Raw genomic sequence first — 27,275 nt, forward strand, 5'->3', positions numbered from 1 at the left:
CTCTCCAATCTGAGCGTAAGCATTTGCTTTTTTTTTATTTCATGTAAATTATTATGATTACGATCGCTATTCACACTTCGGCCAGGTTTTAAAACAGCTTACAGACCTAATGGGGGTCTATACGAAGATGTATGCTTAGGTTTTCACGGAAGTAAAAATCGTCCGACCAAAATCACACAGCAGCAGCGGCCAGCAACACCACGCAATCGATCGAGAGAGAGCCGCTCAATTCGGTTCCTGTAAAAGCTTGCAAGCATGTTGAGTGAATCGTCGAACATTGTAGCGAATGACACCCGGTGCAACAACCTACAACGTATCGGAGGCTAAATAGAATTGTTGACTGTTACATGACATAATTACGACCAAATACACCACTCTAAATAACAACTGTTTATCGCTTTCCGAAAAACCAATTCAGCCAACCGACTACACGACATAAAATGTTATAACCTGGCCAAATCTATGAAGTAATTTAAGGAGCAAATGTGAACTTTAATTGCGTCGCGTGATAATAATGGGAAAGAAACCTCCTACAGTTTTGTCTTTGCAGTCATCGCTGCTCCCATGACAGCACCATCTGTGAGATTTTTTTGTGTCCATGCGGCACCGACACGTTTTACAATAATGTATTACAAAGCAGGCTGCCTAATTAGAGCGCAATGAGATATGCCAAGGTTTTTTTTTTTCCCCTCCGTGCAAAATTATAATTGTCATTCAAAAAAAGAATCCCTGAAAATAGGGAGACAAAAAGTACGAAAATAAATTTTGAAATAAAATAAATAAAACATTCCAGTCTGTACTTTTTTGCGACACCAGATCACCAGTGGGACAGATATGCACTCGATGTGATGTACCGCAGCTGCGATTCCTCTTACACATTTAAATAAATGAATAACATATTGCTCATCTTATTTTCACGACCGGACGTGATGAAAGGGCTTGGCCCATGCCGGAGAAACACACGGATTTCGGCAGGACTGGGAAGGCAATGCATCGTTGATGTGAAAAAACTGCCTCCCAGGGGCAAAAAATGCAGGGCATTTGCAAAATTGGAGGCTGGGATGCATATACTGCACTTCTGCGGCAGTTTGACGACTGGTTGAACACGAAGTTTTTCAGATAAGACTCAGTTGCATCATGGTGGCTCAATAGGCACAAAACACTTGGGTATTAACAGAAGAAGAATATCTCACAGAACTTCTTGCGAATGCATTGTCTTGAGTGGTGCATTATTAAGTAATTGACAAAAGCCAGAATTTGTCATGTCCCTGAGAATGCTTCCATACTTTCCAGAACAGCTACTTCAAAGTAGGAGAATCCTGGCAAATACAAGTTTTAACCCTATGGCCTGCATATGGCCACGAGAAGAGATGTACGCACGTTTTAACAGAAATTGCATGAATCTCGTATAAAATCATTACTCCCGAGGCCTACTGCAAATACATCTTTGCCCAGATTCTCTCCGCATGGCCGTGTGAATCTCTCTTTTAATTTCTATTTTTTTCTTCAGGGGGCATCAAGACCAAGGCGATTTGCCTTTGTCCTTGGGTCATGGGAAGCAGGCTGCAGGGCTGGCCCGCAGGCCGGCCAATTGGTCGGCCAATTGGCTGGCCGACTATGCGCGATGGCAAACGATCCCTGCCGTGCAACCAGGAACACACAACAGGAAGTGTCGGCTTTGTAGGCAAGAGAGGTCGTCGCTGGCTGCCGACGAAAAAATAATCCCCGACACATCTGAAGCGGGCGAACCTTTCTAATCGCGGCCGAGTGGTGATCAAGTGCTCGCACAAGAAAAAAAAAAGGGGTCTGCTCCCTTCTGCTGCAGGTCTGCTTTTGAAGAAGCATGTGTCTCTGCGGGGTCTTTTTGTTGTTACATTTATAAACAAAAAAAGTTTACAGTTTCAGATGCTTCAATAATCAATGCAAGTATGATAGCACACACAAACTCATTAGCGGAGGTTTGCTTATATTTTACCCACAATGCTCAATGGCAACACATTACGAACCTATGTGTGGAATTGCATCTTCCAACGGGGTCCCATATTTTATACGGAGTACTCTTGCCAATAACATTTGGTAATCCCCCAGCACACAAATTCAAGCTTGAGTATGGCTTGTTAAACAAATTCTATTTTATAATATTGGATTTGAAGGCTTGATGGGACTAAAACATATTATTGTTTGAACATGGAGACACAAAGCAGATGGCTACTTATGTTTGCAAGTACTCCAGGATAAAAGGTGTAATATCACTCACTGGTGTCACAACCTCATAATATATTTTTCTAAGCTTGTTTTGTCTTTCATGGCCATTCCAACTTGTTTATTCATAAAAAGGAGAACAAAAAAAGGCAACGCAACGGAATTTCATTGAGATTCAGCGACAGAACAGCGCGATTGTCTTTCGCGTGCTGCAGTGCATTTTCAAGGTTGGTACACGCTCAAATTAAGGTCATCTCATTCCAAAGACGCACACACTCCAGTGACCACGAACAGCCGATGCTGCGAAGTATCGACCGGATAATGGCACACATCACCGTGCGCACACCTAATAGCTCCATCTGTGGCCGTTCATCTGTGCGTTATGTCGGTCGCGGAGAAATGTTCCAGATGCCAGCTTTCGGTAACGCGCACACTACCCCCGGTTTTATTTTATTGCCCCGGCAAAAAAAAATGCGTAAGCTGTTACCCCGCACTAAATCTGCGTCCGTCCGGGTTTTATTGCAGGGCGTGGAACTCGGCGTAATTCGCCATGCATTTTTTTGGGTATAAATATGAGGTCTGGGCCATTAAGTCACGATAATGATGCCACGGCACCCGCAGTGAAGGATATTTATCATGTCTCTTTGTCAAAACGCCCGCCCGCCGAGAAACATTAAGCCAGCTGCCTTGCCAGCAAAGAAAGTCCCTTGCTCTTGGTGCTGGGAAAAAAAATGTTTACATCTAAAAATCTAATTTAATTAAACGCCAAGGCCTAGTGTAAGTTTCATCATTATAATATGGTCAGCTCTTCTCGCTTCCACTTCACCGCTACATTATATCATCAGCTAAGCCTGCAGGTCAGAGTTGAATATATAATGATCATGCAACTGGACCTGTTGTCATGCAAGGGACTTTTTTTTTCAATATTGCAATGCCTAGAATGACTCACCACCTCATGCATTTTACATCCTATAACTCCATTTATGATCCTGAATGGCCATTACATTTGCTTACTGTCTCATTCTGTTTGCCCTCTCATTGATCAAATGGTGGTATGTACACCCCATTGAGCTCTCTTGTGTTCTATAAAAAAAAAATCGCCCCAAGTAAAATACATGACAAAAATGTCCCAGTGCTTTTTGCACACAGCATGCCCAGCTGATTGAAGTTTCTCCCAATATACACGCAATCACACACCTGCTGTTTGCATTTGCAATTTTAATTTGCACACCTTGTTCCAAAAAAAAGAGGAATTTGTTGAAAAAGGTGCGGACACAGATAGCGTAGAGGATACCCTAGGCTGTAATTTATTTTTCAAGATTGTTGCTGTGTTGTTTTGCTAAACATCCGTACGCAGGGTACTTTAATTTAAAATCACAACCTTCAATTCCAATAACAACTTCGAATTTTCATGATATATATTTTCTTCTTTTATGTTCCCAATGGTGACCTTGCAAATACTAACACTTTTTTTTTACAACGCGCTTTTTATTTTACCGTTTTAAAATGTAAATGAATTCCCAGGGTGTGAACATCTATTTATTGCAAGCAGGTTATGTGCTTATCACATTTATTAGAGGATATCAGACAGCCAAGGCTGCGGACATGAACCAGCCGAGCATGAAGAGGGGGAGTCAAGCACGGCGGAGCTCACAGCACGACGCCCTGTCGCCCCCCACTCGTGATAATGGTCACACTTGGCCTGCCGACGTCACTCTCGCGTCACGCGCCAGTCGTTCCGTCTCGTTGTCACGGCGTCTCTTTTAAGAGGCCCCAGGCTCCGTGATGAAATTTATTCAGAAGGGGTTACTTGTTGAGCTGAGGTTGAGGATATTGCCATGCCACTCGTGACATCGCTCTCGATATCATCGGCGAGAATGCACTGCTGTGTTTTGGCTGGCCTTGCCGGCTGAACCGCAGGTTACCCGTTATCGTGTCGCTGCAACATCTGTTGAACCCTGATTCAAATGCCCTGCCGGCCATCACTTCTCGGGACGTAATTTTCCGCCACTTTACGTCAGCGTGACGACTGAAGCGCCGCCGCACCTCCAACGCGAGCTTCGTTTGGAGATGAAAAGAAAAATACAGAAAGCTAGTTTCTTGAGAGGCTCGCTCCGCACAAAATGGCTTTGGAACCAAACATGCCAAGTGGCACGGTATTACCTACAATGTTGGCTTTTCAAATAAAAAAAGTATTTTCACTTTTTGCTTGTGGCTCGTACCCAGAACTATGTCTTATTCAATCAGGTGCTCTGGGCTCTATTCCAACATTGGGTGGCCAATTTTTTTTTTTACAATTTTCAATTGGACTGCGTGTTGAGCTAGGACCACTCCCTCCGGTCAGCTTAGCCCGAAATGAGTACCCAATGATGAATGCACGGCAACGCAAAAGAACATGCCAGCTACTCATTTTGGTTGTGCCCTTTGCCAAAAAACGAACTGTTCAGTAATGGCACCTGTCCTGTCTCCATGGACATAGAGTACTTTTAATCATGGGCCTTTCATCCCATGGCTTCAGCTTCTGACTCGTACTTTCAAAGCCATTGTGAACGTTCATTCGGGAAAAAGAAAAAAAACACAGTCATAGGCTGCTTGTAACGTTGCAAATATAATCTGTGACTGAACTTTGTTTTTTAAGGAGCAAATGGAGAGAGAGAGGTATCTGGGTGCTCAAGACTTCACAGCACCGAGCTGGTGCCACCTAGATCCTGTGTTTTATTCCAGGCAGCCGTCCGTGATTAAACGGTGGCTATTCGAGTGTGGTGAATTGATGGTCTAAGCCCAGTTACCAATGAGAGCACACACACAAAAGAAAACTACCACTGGATTAAATTTGAATTTGCACTCATATTTCGCTAAATTTCAGCCCTCGAAATAAATATGTAATGCATTTAAAATCGCACCACAAGCATTTTTCTCTGCATGATAAAAAAAAATGTAGAGGCTTTACCCTGCAGTAGAGGCGTGTATAGTGAAGCACAGCAGCCACTCGTGTGGATGAAAGGTCAGAAGGAGTTCTGCGATATTGCCTTCTACGGACTCTTCTCCAACATAGCATCCCTGTAGCGTGGGGGTAGGGAGGGGAGATGGCGGGGGAGGGGGGCTGTGTCCGCTAGAGGTTCGGCCTCCCATTCTAAACTCTGGGTCAAGTAGGCGGCGGGCACCACGCAGCCTTTACCCGTATACAATGGGGGAGATGGCTACAGCGGAATGCATGGTGGACAACATAGGTCGCATTCTTGCTTGTCCGTTTCGCATTTAACAGTTGCTTAAAGTTTGTTTAACATTCACCGGTGCCTTGTGCCTCCCCCAACCCCCACCTCCTTTAAAGAAGGGCACCGAACTGGGTTGTGACTCGCAGTGATGCACTGCTTCTCTTGGGAGCAGAAGCGAGAGCGCGTGGAGGAAAACTCACAGCAGAGCGCCTTCTGGAGTCGCCGTAGCTTCATGGCGGTGCGGTAGGCCGAGAATCGCACGTTGTTGAGGTCCGCTGCAGTGGAGACACAAAATAAAACAACCCGGGCCGTATTGCAAGTCAGGGCAGAGCAAAGTATGCCCACAGACATTCACACCGATGCACGGTCTTTGTAAGTGCGGTTTACTTAACCCTGTTAGTGCTTGGGTGTCAACATCCCCCACCACCGTTGTAGCTTTGGTCCAGCGTTATAGATCTCGTGAATTTGCGGCGCTTGCAGATGTATCTTTTTTCCCCAAAATCTTTTCCAGTACCATTTTGACCTAAAACGCCTTGTTTTCTGGATTTACTACATGTACGATGATCTATTATTTATGCTACCAGGTAAGACCAACTGAGCTATATAGCTTTTTTCAGAAGCGACCTGGCCACCAATGATAGTTAAATGAAGTGGCTTATCATCAAGTGGAAATGTATAGCAGTCAAATACTCTAAACGCATGTTTCTAACTGTGGAGGGAAAAACGGGAGGACCGGAGAAAAATCCACGAGACCTTGGGGAGAACATGCAAACTCCAAATTAGGAATGTATCCCAGTATTATTTATCTATTTTACACATTCATCAAGTCTGGAACTAGGTAAAGGGACCGCTCTGTAATTCCTTGCTCAAGTCAAGGGCCTCTATTGGAGGGAACTCTAGAGGGTCATTGGTCGATTCTTCCATGCCGACACAGACACGTGTTCGTAGAGGTGGGAGTTCCCACACTTTACCCCACCCACACACGACCTGCCAATCGACTAACTTTGGTGGTAAGAAGCGGGGGGTGGGGGGGATTAAAAAAAGACTTCCACCATTGTTTCAACTGCCACGCCAGAAGATGGAATTGAACCGGTGAATTGAACCGGTGAATTGAACCAGTGACCTCTGGATTAAAAGGGCAGTGTGTTAACCATTACGCCACAGCACATTCCAAAATAGGAACCATTGGCCAGACACGTCAGCCACGTCTTACAATAGACTTGAGGAAAAAAAGTATATAACAGTATAGAAAACAGAACATTTCATAGTCTAGGAGGTATACACTCGTGTTGTTTTTTATGAGATAGAGTGTGGCGCATAAGTGCAGTGACTCACAAAGTGATTGGTAGAGTTCGGTCATTCTGGGATGGTCCCAAAATGTTGTCTGAGTCTGGTGGCTGAAAGAAAAAAATAAGGAGATGGGGGTGGGGGGAGAACAAAGATTGACACATATATAAATAACACACGCAATGACACAAAAACTCCTTACAATTCAGAGAAGAGAGGCCCCGGCAGCAAATTCTGGACTTTGGAATTGCTCACACCCATTTAGAAACAGTTTGCATGTTGTAAATCTGTAGCAGTTCCTTTGTGAGGACAAAGCTATCATCGGGCCCAGAGGGGGTGGGTATGGGGGGGGGCCTCAACACAAATCGACCTTCCACTGTGGCACCGATCTACAAGTGGACTCTGCAGAGCTTCACATGTTTGGGAACGCGTTGAGCAAAGTGTGTCACTGCCGATGACGACGACGACCCCCTGTAGGAATTTCGCAGTCATCTCCAGCATCTCAAAACACGGCCTCAGATGCAAGGAGGCACAACGGACCGCAGCGCGGGCAATTACGCTGGAACCAAAAAGCAAAAGCTCAATTAAATAAATAAACGCACAAACAAATGGCCCGTGTCATCGCCCTCTTCGTTAATGGACGACGGGTGGCCTTGGCGAGCAATGATTTGGTTTATGGTGCATAACTGTAAGCTACAAAAACCGACACAGTTAGCGATGGCAGCGCAGATGGTTGTAAAAAAAAGTGTCCCATTAACTGTATGACCAAAGCAATTCTCTGGCAAACCTCTAAACCCACTGCACCCCCCTTCCAAATCCTCCTCCTCCTCAAAAAAAAATAATGATAAAACTGCCACATTTCTCACAAGAATAAAGACCCCCTAGGCTTCAAATCACCCTGGTGTGCCGCTTGGATCACCAACCCTGTTTCGAAGACCGTAGGTTTTTCCATTTATTAAATCCCTCGCTTTGTCTCAGCTATTATTGCCTGGCATTGGCCCAAGGAAGCTAATTTCCTGAGCTCATCTGTAACACTTTATGTTGTTGTTCTTTTGGATTAATTTCCTGGATGTTAATTAAAGTTTTTTTCATTTATATACTGCATCTAAATCACCGATGAACTCATTTCACCTAGATATTCAGATGTTTATTGTTGTTAGTTTTTATTTGTTAATTTAGCCAGGCAACCGTTATCTTGAGTGCTGCTTTCATTCTTCAGTGGTTTATCATGTTTAATCGCGTTTAATACAAATGCATTATGCTCTCACAACTTTAGCCGAAAAAAGGTCCTCTTGATTTGTTTTTTTAATGCACTCTCGCAAGATAAGAGACCGTGCACGCTGTGCATGTAGCTCTCGTTACGTAAACGCATCTTTGCTTTTGCGTGTAACATCATGGTGCGTGTTTACTTGGCACTGCCGCACTTATTTGAAGCGCACTTTTTGTTCACGCGGGAGATTATGGTTTACGTCCAAAGTGGGTTCAGGAAGATGGGGAAAAAAAGTGCAAATGGCACATTTTGCAGGCACAACATCAAGTGCAAATGACACATTTTGCAGGCACAACATGGCTTTGCGGCACTATCGCGTGCATTGCCGACAGGCTGGGATTAAATTCACAGACAATAACGTACGCGAGTTACTGTGACACAAACATATGGGGACGGAGGCAACATTGTTTTAGACGCGCACGTTGTTGTGCACTGCTGGCGTCCGTGTGCTTCGTGGGGGGAGGTGGGGTGCTGCCAAAACACATTGCTGGAATGGGGGGGGGGTACTGACAGACCGGGGTGTGTGCGTGCAGAAAGAAAACATCACCCGCAGAAATATCGAAGGGTGAGAAATTAAGTCTGTCAACACATCACCGTCCAATAAGAAACTTGTGATATATATGGTCATCGCTTTTTTTATATTCAACACCCAATGTGCAAGTCATCTTTAGGGCAGGTAATAAGGCAAGTTTATCAGCTCCTGACACCTGCGGAATTACTTTAAATAGCAAAGTGCTGCTGGGCCACACGCTCTGAAAAATGATTACCCGTCAGTGCATATCATCTCCCATGGAACACCATTTCTCAATGAGTAATACGCACGGAGACCTTGCGAATGGCGAGTAACACGCTATTGCCGTCGAGCTTTAGTTTCTCCCACCCAGCATTGATTCTCTGTGCCGGATTCAATGACGACGAGGCGCAGACGCAGCAAGGAGATTCGCAATGCTTGGGATTACACCGAGGGATGGATCGGAGAACCTACTCGGGTTTCCGGCGTCACGAAAGACTGTGAAGGAAAATAGTTGTGCTGGAGGTCAGGACTGACAATGGCAGTGGAAGCAGACAAGACGCCTAAGAGGAGGTCTGAGCGTCACTCCCTTGCGCCCAATATTAATTTCTGGCGACGTATGTAATCCATGTAGGTACGCTGAACTTCTTTTGCACCGTACATAGATGCCCGTGCTAATCGGAGGCGCGGGGGATGGGCGACAGACTAATCACAAAAAGGCAGTTCTAAAGAAATACTCATTCGTAGAAATTCACAAATATCACAACGCTGACTCCTCCTAAAAACTCTCTCGAGGCTTGGTAACATTTTTTTTCGGGTAAATAAAGGACGTTATGAATATTATTATTTGTGCAAATTTTTTTTTTATGACGGCGGCATAACATGACTCTGCTACCTCAGGTGTGTTCACGAAACACGAGTCCAGAAACAAACTCACGGACATCCCCATTGCGCCATGCTTTGGTCAGAGTTGTTAGCGAGCACCTAATAGGGCATAAGAAGGCTGTGGAAAGAGCACCTGCATTGCCCCCCAAGCACTGAAATTGACCGCAGCATACCAGGTTCTAATTGTTTGGCTTAGTCACCCTCAGGGATTCCACACCTCCCATTAGCACGGTTGGCTACGTACGGTGCGAAAGAAGTTCTACATATATACAATAAAAGTGCAAGTCTTGAAATTTTACCCATATCACCACGCGAGTACGAAAGACAACAATTCCATCAGATAGCCGTCCAGGTTATTGCGGCACGGTACATGAAGTTGTGGTACGGTCAGCATCACTCCTGGCTGCCTTTGTATCCCCAATGCCGACACTCATGTAAGCCTAGCTTAACATAGAAGGGGCCCAGGAAAAGTTCTGATACCACTTGCTACTGATGTTAGCCGAGGCTGGTAATCAAACTAAAAGATTGTGGGGGGTTCATAGCATAGTGAATGAAAAACAAGGCACCACACAGCCGCACAGACAGATGTAAACATAGATAAGAAGATTCCTTCGCAGATGGCCGCTTGATGCACTTACAGTAGATAGCACTGTGCACACATCCGAACTTGGAGAATCTTGAGTATGTTGGCATGAGTGTATGTACGTGTGTATGAAAGAAATGTTAAAATGTATTCCAATAACACAGATAATAAAACTGTCAAACAAAAATCCACAAACAAAAAGTACCGTCGATTTTGCATTCGGCAAGAATTGAATAGGGAATAGTTGAAGGATATTTCACATGAGACATCCTCTTGTGGAAGTGCGAAATAAAAGGCCGAGCGTGATTTAAAGATTCTCTCCTGAGTCACAACTGAAACGGATGAAATCTTTTCCGCTGTTGAAATTACTTTTAACGAATGACAAATGACATTTCAGTGAAGTGCTATACGGGCAATGCATCGTTAATTTTGTTATTTCATAACTGCTAGGCAAAAGTTTATTTTCAATTCAACAACTCTCTCCGACGTGGTTCCATTGCATCAAGTCGTTGTTTGTTCGGCCATGATGTCCCGACGCTTCGCTACCCATGCTGGAGGCTTCTTCAGAATCAGGAGAAGCTCTCTTGAAATCTGATTTCATTCCTGAATTGGAATTCAATTTCTGAAGAAGCTCCCTGGCACGTGCAACAAAAACATCGGACATCGTGCTTGACGACACGCGAAGCAACTCGACATCACCTTGACAGCTCTGCAGCACAACCGTGCAAACCTACACACTTTGTTGCGACTGCAGGAGGAGGAATCCGATGAGCTATGAAGCTCTTTTCACAGATGCCCAGTATGGACGGGTCAGCGACTTGTAATCATCAATAAAGTGTTGGAATGACGGATGGATAAACAAGTTGATATTTTCTTCTTAAAAAAATATGTACATTTTAAACTTGGAACTTTGATCTGATCCGAGACATTACCTGAACTCGTATATGTAAAATAAAAAAAAACGATCCATTGACCACCTAAACTTCCTTTGTTTTTTTTGCGGCATCAGTCGAATGCATTTGACATTTACATCTCAAAGGCAAGTCGGGACGTTTGTAATGCAAGCGAAGCAGTACAACGAAAGAGTGAGAAGATCTTAATGCCACGAGCATTGTCCATTGCTCGTAAAAAATTCTCATCATTTTCAGCTGGTTATCATAATACGCCCCGCTGTCAGAGGCCAAGGCTCCAATCTAGCTAGCAGTGCCTGGAATTTACTTACTTTAACCAAACGCAATCAACGTTTTTTTGCAAAGATATATGTAGGTAAATACAGATGAATGACACTTAATTAACCTTGCGATGTCACCAACCCGTCAATGCAATTTGTCAAACATAAACACTAAGCTGCTAATTTGGGAATGTTTGACATGCGCTCATTTGAACATTCTCTCCTTTTGTCATTTTTTTTGGTAATTTTATCGCAATTGCTCTGTCGATGTGATGTCATTAGACGAGGGAATCCATTCAGATCTTCTCACGGAGCAGTGCAACGTTTCATGTTAGAGAATTGGCCAACGGAAGCAGATTTCACAGAACTACTCCTGAGATCCCTTCCCATGAATTCTGGTCCACACTGTAGGGGGCACTGACAATAACACATGACAGTCAAACCAATATTTTTAAACCTCAGAACTGGAGTTTATGGTCTTAGTGGCACCAGCTCAGCATTTCAGACTACTTCTCATCCATCTGGTCACCTCAATTTTATATTCTCGTCTATAAACTGCAACCAATTAAACTCAGGTTTCACGGCAATCTTGCACGGCTTCAACTCGGGACCAGGCGACACAAACCAAACCCACTTTTGCCAGCGCGCAAGTGCAAATATTTTTTTTTTTAAACCCAGCGGAGCCGCGCACACACGATACAGGCAGCAGATAAAAGTCTTACCACAAGCTGGGATCCCTCATTGTAAAGTCAGATCGCTGTGTCGGCGGAGCACAGAAAATTCGCCGATCAAAACTTCTGTCCGCGGAGTTTGTCGGTTGCTCTCACGCGGAGAATCCAAAACCGGGGCAACTGAGTTAGCTATTTGAATGCCTCGGCTCTTTAACCCGAAGGAGTTGAGGAGGGGCTTCGGCAATGAAAAGGAAGGCCTGGGGGGTGGGGGTGGTTTCGGCTGGTGTTTAATCGTGTAAACCATCGGCACGGTGTTTGCGTGAGCGAGCCCGGTCCTCTCTGTTGGACTCGTCTGCCGATGTGCTCGTGTGGTGCGAGCGGGGGAGGTTTAAAAATTTGTCAAAGATAAAGCTCTACAACCCTCTTGCACACCTTAGTCCACTTCATTTAACCTTTGAAGGTAATGTGCTCAGCTCGATAGATTCTGCTGTGTGAAGAGGGAGGTTATGAAGCAGAAAGAATGGGCAATGTTGCAGTATCTATCAATAGAAAAATATATTTCTTTCCAAGCGGAAAGTCTGCAGGCACAACCAAATGAAGACGACATTATCCGACTTCCTTGCAAGCATTGCGAAGGCAGACTTCGCAAATGCACATCACGTCCATTTGTCGCGTTTAGCAAAGTGCACTCCTGTATTTCCATTTAGAAGGGTGGAAAGGCCTCCGATTTAAAACTTGCAGATCTCGACAGACAACAATGGCAGCCAAGTAACCTGTGTATTGATTTGTTTGAACGATTCATCTTAAAGGTAAGCAAAAACGAAATGGGCAAACTGTTAGACATCTGAAAAGCACCGCACTGCCAAACACTGACCATTTCTGTTTGGGGGCTTTCTTTTTTTTCTAATCATCACTCCCTGACAAAGCTTTTTGGGGCAATGAAAACAACAGTTGGGCCCCCCGATCCGCACCGCTGCTAAATGACCCGCGTTCTAAATCCTCGACGAAGGAGTTCTTCTTGGGGGTTAAACGGCACCCACCATCCCACGGCTTTGCACGTCCCCAACTGTTTGCCCAAGACATGGGGGCAGCGGCGGCGGTGGTGGTGGAGGGAGCGAGCGACTCGGCACAGCGACATTAAAATGCAAAAGGCAAATCAATGTCGGGGATCCGTGGGCGGAATAGGATGGGGGGATGGGTAGAGAGAACACGATTCTCCTTCAGAGACAAGGCAGCTTATTAAGAAACACAAAAAAACCCTCTGACCCCGATTTTGAATCACGTTTGGCCCCGTCAGCCCATGCCTTCGTAGATTAATGTACTTATGGTGGGGAAAAATAACATATTAGGCCACTGGGGTGCAATGTGTACATAAAGCATGCACACATACATAATGTACAATCCTTGTCACTGTTGCGGTATTTTTTTACACGAATGCTTCCCCGCAGTTGTAGCGTACTCTGTACCTTACATTATTTTTTAAACAAAAAAACAACCGAGATGTGATAAGATGCCTCGTACTCGTAAACGCACCTCAAACATGATAATTGGTTTTTTACCCTTCTATCTGGCAAAAGGCGCCTTTTGGCGTCATCTGGTCCAACGCATGTGAGACTAGGCTCTAAGGAAAGCTGTCTCGGGTGTGGACCAATCAACTTCAAGGACAGTGCACATTATCAGAGTTATGTTTTTTGTTTGCATTATGACTGCAGGTATTGTGGTCTATGCAAACATGACTCCTTGTAAAAAATGTGTCAGTTTTGTTGCCAGATAGAAGGGTAAAAAACCAACTATCATATTTTTTACTGGCAAATGAGGTTCCAATGGTACACCTCAAACATATTTCAGTGTAGCCTTGCGAACCGTTTGGGGGCTAGTGCTGTTTGCGAGCACCTGTTAAGGCCGATACGGCACCATAAGGAAGGGGGTGACGTGGGCAGCGCCAACCCCGGGTGACCTTTGTCTCCCCGGTGCTGATGTTCCCACACCACACCTGGGGCTGGGGGGATGTGTCCAAGGGGGGTTCGGGGACCACCACATGCCACCTACGCCATTCGTGGCTGGTAATTGTCAAATAATAATGCGCATGCGCATGATCACCAAGAATCAGCGGTTTGGCCTCACAGATGATCAGGGCGAGCGCTGTCAGTGCCTATTATGTATTTATATGCAGCAGGAGAAAACAAAGACTCCCATTTAGTGCTGTTAGCGAGCAAATATAAAGGCTGACGGTGCAAACGGAGGTTATGATACGAGAGCTACGCCCGGCTCACCTTAGCCCTCAACTGAACACTGCACCCAACCGAGGAGAAACCCAGGATAGATTCAGATGCCATCTAAATGATATCCGTGACTGCGAAATGAACCCATGTCGCTGGGTTTAAAGCACAATGTGCAAACCACTGAGCCACTGCTCCCCGCCACGTGAGGATGGCAATGAATAAGACACCTCCATGTCGCCTTTTGAGACTGTTGGGGCAAGTTCTATTATCGAGTATCTTTCAAGGGCAAGTATATAGCATGAGGAGGGTGTGATGGGGCTACCTTTGTCTCCCCAGTGACTGATGTTTACACACTGATGTGAGCCTTCAGCGGGAATCAAACTCGGGTAGCTTGGTTTGTAGTGAAGAGCACGAACCACTACATTGCCGCTCCCAGATGAATACACACACGTTACCATCAGCTACTCTCTACCGGCTTTTGTTTGAACCCTGACCACTATCTCCAGGTTGTGTGTGTGTGTGTTCACTTGTGGGTGAGTGTGTGAGATTACTTTAAGATGGACTCTCAAAGGAAGTTTAACAACTTCATTATTTCCCCTGTCAGATAAAGGTAAAAATGCAGTTAAACTGTCACGCATTTGCAAGACTTTCTGGAATATGGTTCTTTTGTTAAAAATATATCCCGAGAAAAGTCCTTGCAGTCAGCGAATACTTTGTACAATTTCTGACTTGAATGTTAATTCTGATTCAGCGGCGGTATAGAAATCACAGTGTTCGGGAAAAGATATGCCCAAGTTTCTTTTTAATGGGCTGTCTGTTTACCAAAGCCGATCTTGACATGCTGCTGGCATCTGCCCTGTTATCCTCAAGGAGACGAGGCAAAGAAGTACGTTTTAGCCTCCCGTTTGGCGTAGATCAGCAAATAAAGCGCTCGCAAGATAACATTCAGAAACTCTGGGGAAGAATGGCTGGGCATTGTTTACCAATGTTATCAGCACAGTTGACTTGAAAGGAACACACATACATTCCTGTTGCTATTGTTTGTGTGGTAAGATGACACTTCTCATTGCAGCACAAAGCTTGACGCAGCAGTAGTAGTGTTTAAAATTACTCAGCATCTCAAATGAAAAAATGATTGACTGGAGGGCGGTTCGAATCCGGCAGCGGCCCTGATTACTACTGTGGGTGTATTATTCGTAAAAAACAACGTCTGATTCACAGTGGATGTTAAAGATCCTATGACGTAATTTGTAAAGTAGGCCATTGACATTCTGCTGGCATCTGCCCTGTTATCCTCAAGGAGGAGAGGCAAATAAATACTTTTTAGCTTCCCGTTTGGCTTAGATCAGCAAATAAAGCGCTCGCAAGATAACATTCAGAATCTCTGGGGAAGAATTGCTCGCCATTGTGTTCCTGTGTCATGGTCCAACTTTGCCAAATCTGCCTGCAAATTACTCAATTGGAATCTGAAAACCAATCATCTCTCTCTACTTCGAAAAGCTCAAAACGAGTCATGGGACCCAAGTGAGGCTTTCCTTGGTAAACAAATGAAAATCATTTAAAAAAATACACAAATTCAAGTACGTCTGAGAATTGAAACTCTCCGTTTGAGTTAATATGCAGTGTGCGACGTTTGTCTATATGTCTACATGGTTATTTACTACGGCAGTAAATCATTCAATTCTATAAAGTTTTAATGTGAAGCAAAAAAAATATTCTTCCTGGCTGAGCCCCATCTCCTGTTATGTTCTTAAAGAATAAAAGTGATTTGACACTTTGGGGGGAAATTTGTGAATTACCTCAATATAAATATCATTCGTTTTTTACTTCATTGTCTCTGGGCTTTTTGATTACGGCTCAAATGAAATGAAGGGGTAATTTGATACGGCACGAGTGTGGCACGCTGCTTTCAATCCCCAGCATCCCCATTCAGGTGCCACTCGGTGTCCCACAAGTGCCATCCAAGTCAACACACACTCATCTGGGAATGTCAAGAATTTATAAACACAGCATTACATATTTAACAAATCCGTATTGCATCTCATCGTCACTTTCACCGAGCTAGAAATTTTCCTTTTAAGATTACACAGTAGACACCAGCTCTAAGATGGGTTTTCAGATTGTGTTGTTTGGCGTGAAGTCCAACGTTTCGCGCTATATGCTGGGAGCTTCTCCATGAACTCAATTGAATCCCCGAAGGACCCCAGGGAGTCAAGTGAATTCCTTAAGAAGCTGTGAAGCAGCTCCCAGCATGTGGAGTGGAATGTCGCACAACACGCGGGATGACCAGAAGACACATTGGGGGTAGCTGCACAGCCCAACTGTGAAAACCTACGCGGCCTTACAGTTCGTAGCTGATGACTGCGACTGGCAGCGCCCGATATCAGCACGTGTAGCAGAGTGGAGAATGCCTTCGAAAAAATGGGTTAGCAATACTCTTAGTTTTTCATTCTTCACCTGAGGACGGCTGCTTGCGTTGTGGCCGAAACGTCGTGAGAATTATATTATTTTATTACGTTTTGTTTTTATTACTTCCCTTCTACGTGACTTTACCGAAAGAACCAAGAAGATGAATCCCTGCAGTCACGAAAGCTTTAAATCGAAATACTCTTAGTTCTTTCGGTAAAGTCACGAGTCTCCGTCATCAGGTGGGACCGTCACAGCGGTCCCACCTGATGACGGAGACTTGTGTTGCCTCCGAAACGTCGTGATTTTATTGTTTTATTGTTTTATTAATTTTAATTTCATTTTTTACCTACGTGACTTTACCGAAAGAACTAAGAGTATGAATCCTTGCAGTCACGAAAGCTTCAAATCTAGAATGGGTTAGCAATGTTTGACACGCAAACTTGCAGCTGCGCGTTTTCAGGTCCTCGCATTGCTCTTTCAGAAGACAGCCTTGGGTGAGCTGTTTGGGTAATTACCGTCGGAGAAGTGCCCCCTGTGAGTGGAGCCATAGGTGGTGGGGGGAGTTTTTTTTTGGTGTGGATTTTTTTCACCCAGGGCACTCACTACACTGTGATTAAAGTAAGTGGGGCTGTTTGAGTTGTTTGAGAGAAGTAAGACGCCTGGGGGAATGGATCACTAAAATAACAGCTTCGGAAGGCCAACGCACACATACAAATAAAACTATAAATAGACGACCAAAAATGGAATAAACTGAAGAAGAGTGAAGACCAGATGCGTGCTTGGAATTCAAATGAGACACAAAAATTGGAGCACGTGGGTTTCAAAATATATGCAGGCTAATGACATCATTCAAACTTGTTAAGAAAGGTAAGTGGGTGAGTGCAAGGACACATCATGGCTCGAAGGAATGGTGGCAGATGGCTCAACAACAAAGACGGAACAGCAGCCAAAGAACGCAACGGGTCTGAGAGACGGTGCATCACGGAGACGGAGCGGTGGGATCACCTGCAAGTGCGACAGACGGAGGATCATACCGTAGGATCGTAAGAGATGGTGGCTAGCTGAGGGGGGCTTCGTCCAGCAGTGGATAGACCACGGCTGTTGTTGATGATGGTGAGACAAACAAACATCTGAATGCAAACAACTGCAAAATTATTTCCAGGTGCCTCTGGAAAGCAGCCGATAAGCCACACATTTTGGGCATAACACAATGCGGTTTGTATCTAAAACAATAGCGCTGTAAATGGTATTTATACCTTTCCATTATTTAATCATTTTACTACTTCCTGGAGGGAACCGCTCGTTTATTCACATGGAACGGTTTAAGCATTTCATCCACGTTAAGCTTCGCGGCGGCAATTATATATTGCTTTATTTCAACGAATGAAAAACTATTATCTATGGAGAGGGGTTTATGTTAGAGATTTAAAAATGAGAGGTACTGTATTCTCTCCGGATTATAAGGTGAATCTTTTTTTTCTTCATTATTTTAAAGCAACAGTTGAAGGCGTCTTATAACGCGGCAGGCGGTGCATGTACGATTTATTTTAATTTGGAGAATACGGTAAGGGCTCCCCCCCCCGCCCATGCCCCCTGAAACATCGTTTAAACTGTGCCCAAAATACAGCACTAGGATCCTTGGAAGAATATTTGAGGCAATGAGCCTGAGGTTTTTATGAGACCACAAAGCTTTATGTGGGTCATTCAGCCGCCACACACCCCTCTATGAACCAAAATCATGCACGGAGGCATGAAATTGGTATACATTTATTAGACAATAACTCTCACTCTGCATACATTATTCAGTACAATTTTTTTGTTCTGTGCAAGCAGAGTCATATTGAAAGCAAGACAGGCACGTGAAGCCATAGTTTGATAATTAATCGTAATAAGTACCACTGTTAAAGGCGACGAAAGACAGTAATGTTAAGATATGAAGCAATATTTATCCTTTGTAAAATAATAACCGTGGCCTGACCCAAGCAAATGTATTGCTATCTGACACGATTATCAAAATGTTTTATAGTGTATTTAATTCCATCCATTTCACACTAGGTAATCAAATTTAAATGTAACAATGCTGTGTTTTTTTAAAAGATATCGGTGTCCATATCATTTGAACGTTGCTGCCTGCCAACTGCTCGCTCACGTCACTGCTGGAGGAAGGGCCTCCAAGAGGGGGAGCTTTGGAGAGCCCCCTCTCGAGGGTGTTTTGGCCTACTCTTCCATTCTGGCCAGAGGTCTTACGCACACTTTACCCCACTACCTATGCCATCGGCTAAATGTGGCACGACCTATTCACACTTTTATGTGGACAGTGCCAGGGGTGGGGGGATTTCAGTGACGTGCCGGGAGATTGAACCGAACCGCTGACTTCTGGATTGCAAGAAAACCAGCGTATGCTGATCATTACACCGTGTGTAGCCTCCCAACTCTAACACAAATGATTCGAGATGCCAAAAGGCATCTATGCATGTCTGTTGATCTTCTTTCGCACCGGACGTAGCCAACCGTGCTAATCGGAGGCATTGACAACAATGCGCAGAATTTTCCCGTTGGCACGGCAAATTGAATGCTGTGGTAAGTGCTCAATTGTGCCCGAATGCTTAGGAAAGCAACTACGCATGACATTAAACTCTGCTTTGGCTAATGCCGTGAACGAGGCAGCTGCAATCTCCCCAAATACGCTTCCACTCGCCTCCAATTAACATGAAATTACAAAGATTACTCACTCGAAACCTCGCGTCTCAAGTCCACAATATGAATAGATAGCATCGAGTTTTCCGAGTGAAGATTTGGCAATGGAATTGGGATTCGCGCAATGATGAACGTTACGAGGGGGCGCTGAAGTGCATCCCTGTAATTCCTTGCTTTTGCCACTGTTGATGGAAGGCACTCCACTGGAGGAAGACTCAGAGAGCTCCGCTGCATTGGCCATTGGCCTACTCTTCTGTGCCGGTAAGACATCTTGGAAGAGGTGGGGGTTCCCACACTTTATCCCACCACACTGATCGACTTACTGTGGTGTGCGCATTGATCCTGCCGGGTTGGGCAGAGGATTTAATAAACTTGCCGACTGTTTCAAACGTTGCGCCGGGAGATCGAATGGAACAGGCGATCTCTGGGTTGCCAGTCCCGGTGTACCAACCGTTACATAACGGCGGCATCCGATATGACAGTTGCTATTAAAACACATTTTAAAATCAAAATTAATTTACTGAACAAATTATTCAGGTATACACGGAGGGCACGTATGGGAACTGACACCAGTATAGACACAATGTGAAGTACAATGGTTATTACCAACGTTTAATGTGTTACCTATGCCACGTGTTTCAAAAATCTCTGCCTCCTTGGTGTCGACTTCCTGAACTCAGATAACCCTCGAGGGGGAAGACGGGGTGGGGGGAGGGGAAGGAAATGGAGGGGGAGGGAGGCGTGGGGGTGCCTAAATTCACGAATGAATGATCTTAAACTAAACCATTTTTTATTTTTCCAGTAAAGGCCCACTGAGGTATATTGCTAAACGAGGTGGTTTATCATTTGGACATTTATAGCAGATAAATACATGTGGATTCTAAATGCAGAGGGAAAGACCGAAGGAGCAGGAGAAAAATCCACGCGACCACGGGGAGAGAGAGACACGCAAACTCCAAATACACAGCAAGCGCCAAGGTCGGGGTCAAACCCACGACCTCCTGTATACCAGGCGAGGTAGTTAACATCTCGCCACGGGGAGAGAGAGACACGCAAACTCCAAATACACAGCAAGCGCCAAGGTCGGGGTCAAACCCACGACCTCCTGTATACCAGGCGAGGTAGTTAACATCTCGCCACTGTGGTGCCAATCTTAAAAATGAATGCCACTGGAGGAGAAGCTGTGAAGGGATTCCTGTTATGAATCTTAAAAAAAAAATTGCGGCGGATGCTATTGCCATGGAAGATGGGTAAATGAGCTGAGTATTTCAATTCATTCCAGAAAATCAAGGCCACATTCTCTTTGCTCACCCCTTTTCGCAGAGGTACACAACATTAAACGATGCTAGTGGCGGGGTGTAACTTGGCAACAAGCCGAAGAGATCAGACAGCTACTGTTCGGCAACGGAAATCAACATTAATGAAAATCAAAGTGTGTCTTTGTTAATCTCAGGAGGTGAATGTCCCGCACAGAGAATATGCAAACAGTGATTAATCGATTCTTCAATTAAATTGAATTACAGACAACAATACACGAGTCAAATTAAGTGCATACGTGCACAAATTATTAATGATTCGTGCAAATAATATCCAAACCCTAGTGTTAGTGCACTATTGCCCGTCAATATAATGACCCGAGTTTAATTCTGGACTACGGCTGGCATCAGTGACATCTGAATAGGTATTGCCCCTCAACGTTCCCCCCACTTCTTGACCAGTCAACACCGACCTTCATGGTGAAGTATGGTCAAACAACCCCCAGGACCAAAATTGGAATATATACGTCCAACAGTGGATTTAAAACGGAAATAATTTATTATAATTTTCATGAAATTAACAATATGCTGATGTTACACGCAAGGCTTAAATGAGTGAACAAAACTGTGTGGGCTCGAAAAAATGACAACCAAAACAAATAGGAACGTGAAATCGAGACGAAAATAATTCAGTCCGTTACGAGTGTGTGGGGGGGGGGTAAATCATTACATTCCTAATGGTTTGCTAAGCCTGTAGTGCCGAGTTGGTTTCCACTCCCACGTGATACATTCTCAGATCCCAAAGGGCTCCGCGTTACTACTTCTACGGTTACAGCATTATGAACGTCGACTGTGGCTGGCCTGTATTCTGCCATGTACGTGTGTATGCTGGACTTCTTTCGCACCGTACATAGCCAACTGTGCTAACTACACACGCTGACATATTCCCTATTTCCCCCACATCGCCCGCCGACGAGGAACAATTTGAAATGCTTTACGGAGAATTCCTTTTTAGCTTGGCTCGTAATTATGTTATTACATGTTCCATAATGGCACAGGAGCTGGGATGAGCTCGCCCAATTATGGGGACATAAACACCGTGTGCCCAGGAAACCAAACATTTTACCCGGGGAGCGGAGACGATTCTGAAAGTACACACAAGTCTGTGCCAACTGCAGTGTTATTTTTTGTTTAGTAAATATATAAAACGATAACAATCAGGCAGAAGAACAGCAACGCTTGATAATAAAGTCAATGTTTTGGAGGCAAAGCCTTTTTGTCTATCTTTCCCCCCACTGTTTTATCTGTAACCGGGTTACAGCCAATTAAGTCACAATAATGCATTCACAAAGCAGACCTAGAATATGCGGTCACATTCGAACTCAGGATCTCTGTTTCCATGGCAATCACTCCTCTGAGCACTACTTTCACTGCAATTAATCTGAAGATTTCACTCTGAGAAACATGGCTAAGGGGAAAAAAACTGTCACTTAATTTTCACAATGACATTGAAATACCAAGTAAGCGAGATTTAAAAAGGTAATGCATCTGAAGATTCTCATTAACCTTACGTGGTGTTCAACGGTAAGTCCACATGTGCTGGTATGGGAAAACAATCCAGGCAAGCCTGGATTTCCCTGAGGGTGCATGTCAGGTGTGTTCAATACAACTAATGTGAATCGCATGGAAAACTACCAATCATTCAATTAACCGTATTGACCACACCTGACATTGGCCCTCGGGAAAAAAAAAAAAACTGGGCGGCTCATTTTTGGCCACGTGTGAACTTTAAATTGAACCGCGACCATGAGATAAGGTGCACGACCATCGGGCAAAGCCACTGCAGCAAGGCCCGAATACCCAAGCGAATGAGACACGGGTCCTGTGGTGAGGCACGCTGTTGCACCATCTACACATGCCGTTAAGAAAAAGCTTATGCCAATAGAGGCATTATTCTCCGAGTAAAGACAGCTTTGCTCACGCTCGCCTAATAAAAGATGACAATGCCTTAAAGGCAAGTTATAGTGAGAAGCAATCTTCGCAGAATGCAAAAGCAAATCTTTTTCGAGGCGGCATTTTTTAAATGCGTGCCGTGCCTCCATATTGCCCGCTTACTCTGGCGCGCCATTACCTTAAACACTCCCACGACTGAACGTACGGAGAGCACATGGGCCGAAGCATATACACAGCGACGTCAACTCTCTATCCGTTCATTTGAAATGCTCCGCACGCAGCGTCCCTGCCTCTTGCCTATTGTGCACCACTCCAGCCTCCAAGCTGACGGACGGCGCGTTCGTTTTCGTCAAAAAACCTGGATTGAGGCCTCTCTTGAGCATCCCGTCAATTGGAAGGTATCAAAGGGCTATCCTCTCGAAAAGAGATGTTAAGCTCAGCCACTGTCTGCACTGTGGTCATTGAAAGTTACAAGACCCCTTGGCATTTTGCACATGAATAGGCCATTCTCTATCTGCAGCGTGTCCTCTTGAAGAGGGAATGCTAATTATTTGGATGCAAACATTTCCCATTGGCATCTTTGTATGCGAAGAGGCTTAGCGAGGAGCACACTTAACAAATGAACAAACAAACAATAAATGGAGTCTAAGGGTCGGGAGTTCAACATTGTGGGAATGTTTGAGCTGGCCAGCATTACACCACTGCAAGAGACGACCGCAAACAGCGACTACGCCACTTACTTGATGTAGTAGGGCACTTTGGTGGTGGAAACGGCCTTCTCCCAGGGAGTCTGGACAGATTCTGCAAAAACACACAGGTCCACGAGGGTCAACGACCGGGGATTAAATCTAGGAGGCACAAGCGGGCCCTTTAGCCAGACAAACCACGGAGGGAAGCACTGTGTTATGGACAATACGAACACAAGGAAGACCCCCCCCCCCCGAGTGTGACACATTAACGTCAGGATATCAACACATCAACGGAAGAGAGGATAGAAAAAAATTGTAAGTACACCCACAGGGTAAGACCTGGAAAGGGAGTGGTGTGGAGGCAGGTGGGTGGGTGGGTGGTGGAGGCATGGGCAAAATAGCGACTTCATACAGTTGACTAGGCCGAGACCTGTTGGCAGATATTTGGCGAACAGCAAAACCTCGGCGCAAATCGCAGGCAAAAATTGCTCATCACGTCGCGCAATATTGGCCAATCATAAAGCGGGGCAAAATAATAAAAATAGATAATTATTGTATTCAGGCGAGGTTTGTTTTGTGGCCTCTTAGTGTGAGCAGGTTTATGTCGGGCTATTAAATGACAGGCTCCGGGAAAGGCGACATGAAATCTCCGCAGGACCTTGAGGTGCAAGCCTGTGATGTTAATTGTGTGCAATTCAGCAGTACCCGAGGAGCCCTATTTTCATAAAATACTGCACAGCTTAGGAAGGCAGATTGCTCATCATCCTCCCCTAGCCACCCACATTCCAGAGGATACATTACTATTCCACCAGCCTCCCACCACCTCACCTCCACTCCCTCACCACCACCACCGCACAATCACTGCCCATCATCACCAGCATATTATTGCCGGCTTGCCACCTCCCTTCCCAGCCCTACCATAATGCTCCCCTTTCTACCAAGGGGAATAAACCACCACGTGAAGTCCGGTTATCTTCGCAGCAGCGGCTGTTGGCTAGCCATCGAACAAAGACGGTCACTGCATCGCGCAACACTTTCAGACGTGCTTGTGCAGCCGTCCGGAATGCTCTTCCTTCTGACATTAGGAAGCCACTGGAGCAATGAACTTTTAAATCTAGATGGAAAACTAATTTTTTTAGAACTGCTTTTTGTGTTTAGTTTGTTGTCCTTCCCCCGTACCTCCAATTAGCATGGTTGGCTACGTACGGTGCGAAAGAAGTTCAACATTCATACCATGGCCAAATAAAGTACAGTATATCTTTATGCACTAAAAATTATGGTTGTTGTTTAATGAAACTAAAAACCATTCAACTAAACTATGTTTATTTTACCAGGTAAGGCTCACTTCAACTATACAGCCTCTTTTTCAGAAACGACCTGGCCACGAATGACAGCTCAACAAAGTCACTCATCGTGTTAAAATCTTTAGCAGCCAAATACTCTAAACGCATGTTTCTAAATGTGGAGGGAAAAACTGGAGGACCCAGAGAAAAATCCACGCGACCACGGCATCATTAAACGGAGAACTACGGGGGAACACCAATCAGCTTAACCAGCCAGCCAAGAGAGCAAAGATGACCGCCACAGAACCGAAGAAGCAAATCAAATCTACAGATTAATTTACAAATGTTGTATCTTAAAAGAGGGAAAACTGCATTGCAGGAATGCTTCATTTTACAAAAACGCCATCGGATAGCATGCACGGCGTGTCTCCACAAGCTGAGCAGGGTCACTACAGATAGGGCAGATGACACATTAAAGAGGCATTGAATCACAAATGACGCCACATGGTAATGAACAAAGGTCAGGGATAATTGACAAATTACAAATGGAGTGCATTTGGGGCCATTATGGCCCCACCATTACTCGGAACCCTACGAAGCATACATTAGCTATTTCGGAAAAAAGATTGGATTGAAGGAGGACCCACACAAATGCTCATTCCACCATCCGCACAGTATATTTCTCTACAATGGCTATACTTGATCATGCCCAGACTGAGCAGGGGACCGAGCTCACCAACAGTATATCATTCCAGTCGCTACCATTATCATTACGGTTCACGCATAACAAGCTTGGTGCAGATCCAACGATAAACGGCCAGATTACACGCGGGATGGATTCACAGACACACGCATGTAAACCAATCACTCGTGATACCTGCCTTGCTTCTCATTACACGAGCTGAGAATGGCTATGGGGGGGGGGGGGGGGAGCCTCTCTAAACTAAACTATTTTAATTTTACCAGCTCTTTTTCAGAAGCGACCTGACCACAAATGAAAGCTCAACCAAGTGGCTTATCATGTGGAGATGTATAGCAGCCAAATACTCTAAACGTGTGTTTCTAAATGTGGAGGGAAAACCCGGAGGCCCGGAGAAAAATCCACGTGACCACGGGAGAGAGAGAGAGAGAGACACGTGAACTCCAAATATACAGCGGGCGTCAAGATCGGGATCGAACCCACGACCTCCTGCATACCAAGCGAGGTAGTTAACATCTCCTAGCCACAGCGGCACCCTCACCTGACAGGACCCTCTGCGTCGTGGTTTCGACCTGCGTTCCTTCGATAAGCAGTTTGAGTCTCTCCTCTATGGAGATCTGAAAACAAAAACACGGCAACAGAAATCATTGCAGCGCACGCATGCACGCACGGGCGCGCAAATGAAGCACTCCTTTAGTGAGCGAGGGCTGCAGCAAGCTCACAACGGCTGGCCCTGCTACTGACAAAAGCCAGGGGGTCACTCTCTAATAACGTGGAATAGAACGACGACGCACAGGCGGGTTGCACCCGCTGTCAATGCGTTTTTTTTTTTACAACCGCCGCTTCTCGTGCTGAAACACCACAATTGCATTTCGTTAGCACGGAATAAGAAGAAATAAAAAAACGCTCGCTTCTGTGTGTTTTTGGCCGTGGATAACAGCAGGGCAAGGTTTCCACGTTTTAGCATAAAAATAATGATCGTATCCCACGCGTGGCTTCTGTTCGGTTGACGACACGCACGCACAGGCACGCATGTATAAATGGAACTGAATAAGAATAAGATCAATGTAGGAGCTATGGGGAGAGACTCACTGGGCAGAAACGTTATGCTCATTACTTTATTTTTTCAATACATTAATAGTGTAATTATCCTATTATATGCCCATGACATGAGTATAGGGTTTCAGGAGTTTCAAAAGAAGCCTAGCATTAGGACATTACTTGTCAATCAAAATGTATTTTTGACCATGGGAGTATTCACAAAATAATTGGATAAAATAAAATAATAATCTGCAGAGCAGAGATTAAACTCGGTGTGTGTGTGTGTGTGGTTAACATAAACCGCTCTGGACCTGGCAATGAGTTTGATTTCGGACCACGTCTAACATCAACGGCAAGTTATATCTGAACCTATTTTGGACCTCCCCCTTAGGTCAACTCAGCCTAAATGAGTACCTGGCATGGTGTGTAGACATCAACACTGGGGAGACAAAGGCCAGCAGCAATGGTGCTGTCTATACCACTCACTCATGCATCCATCCCAGCCTTAATAGGTGCTCACCAACGGTACTTTCTCTCAATCTATAATGTTATACAACAGATCTTTCATTTGCATGAAATCCACTTGCCCTTTGTAAACGACTTCTGGTCTCAATGGGCTCTCTAAGCTGGTTATAAAGGTCATTTATCTATCTATCAGCAATCCTTTGAACTCATTTATCAATGCTCACACCAATGGCGCTGCTTACAAACATGGCTGGTTGATGATGTGTGCAGGAACGATGTGTGCAGGAACCCATGTGTGCATGAATGATGTGTGCATGAATGGTGTGTGCAGGAACCCATGTGTGCATGAATGATGTGTGCATGAATGGTGTGTGCAGGAACCCATGTGTGCATGAATGGTGTGTGCATGAATGGTGTGTGCAGGAACCCATGTGTGCATGAATGATGTGTGCATGAATGGTGTGTGCAGGAACCCATGTGTGCATGAATGGTGTGTGCATGAATGGTGTGTGCAGGAACCCATGTGTGCATGAATGATGTGTGCATGAATGGTGTGTGCAGGAACCCATGTGTGCATGAATGATGTGTGCATGAATGGTGTGTGCAGGAATCCATGTGTGCATGAATGATGTGTGCATGAATGATGTGTGCAGGAACGATGTGTGCAGGAACCCATGTGTGCATGAATGATGTGTGCAGGAATGATCGTCATCATCCCCATTCAATTCCACTGCCTCAGCCGATCGGCAAGTCACACGTGGTGGA

The 27,275-nt window shown here is 44.9% G+C and overlaps 1 protein-coding gene across 3 annotated transcripts in view; it reads right to left on the minus strand.

Moving 5' to 3' along the window:
- LOC144948610 (dystrophin-like) overlaps window positions 1–27,275 on the minus strand; it is a 639,922-nt gene that overhangs the window by 44,297 nt on the left and 568,350 nt on the right. For all 3 annotated transcript variants that reach the window (XM_078878206.1, XM_078878207.1, XM_078878208.1), the window contains 4 exons: window positions 25,546–25,621; window positions 23,073–23,133; window positions 6,753–6,814; window positions 5,618–5,692 (listed from right to left, as the gene is read on the minus strand). In XM_078878206.1, coding sequence (XP_078734332.1) covers window positions 5,618–5,692; window positions 6,753–6,814; window positions 23,073–23,133; window positions 25,546–25,621 — 274 coding nt within the window. The remainder of the gene's footprint in view (window positions 1–5,617; window positions 5,693–6,752; window positions 6,815–23,072; window positions 23,134–25,545; window positions 25,622–27,275) is intronic.

This window comes from Lampetra fluviatilis, chromosome 50, assembly GCF_964198595.1.
Source record: "Lampetra fluviatilis chromosome 50, kcLamFluv1.1, whole genome shotgun sequence".
Lineage (NCBI taxonomy): Eukaryota > Metazoa > Chordata > Hyperoartia > Petromyzontiformes > Petromyzontidae > Lampetra > Lampetra fluviatilis.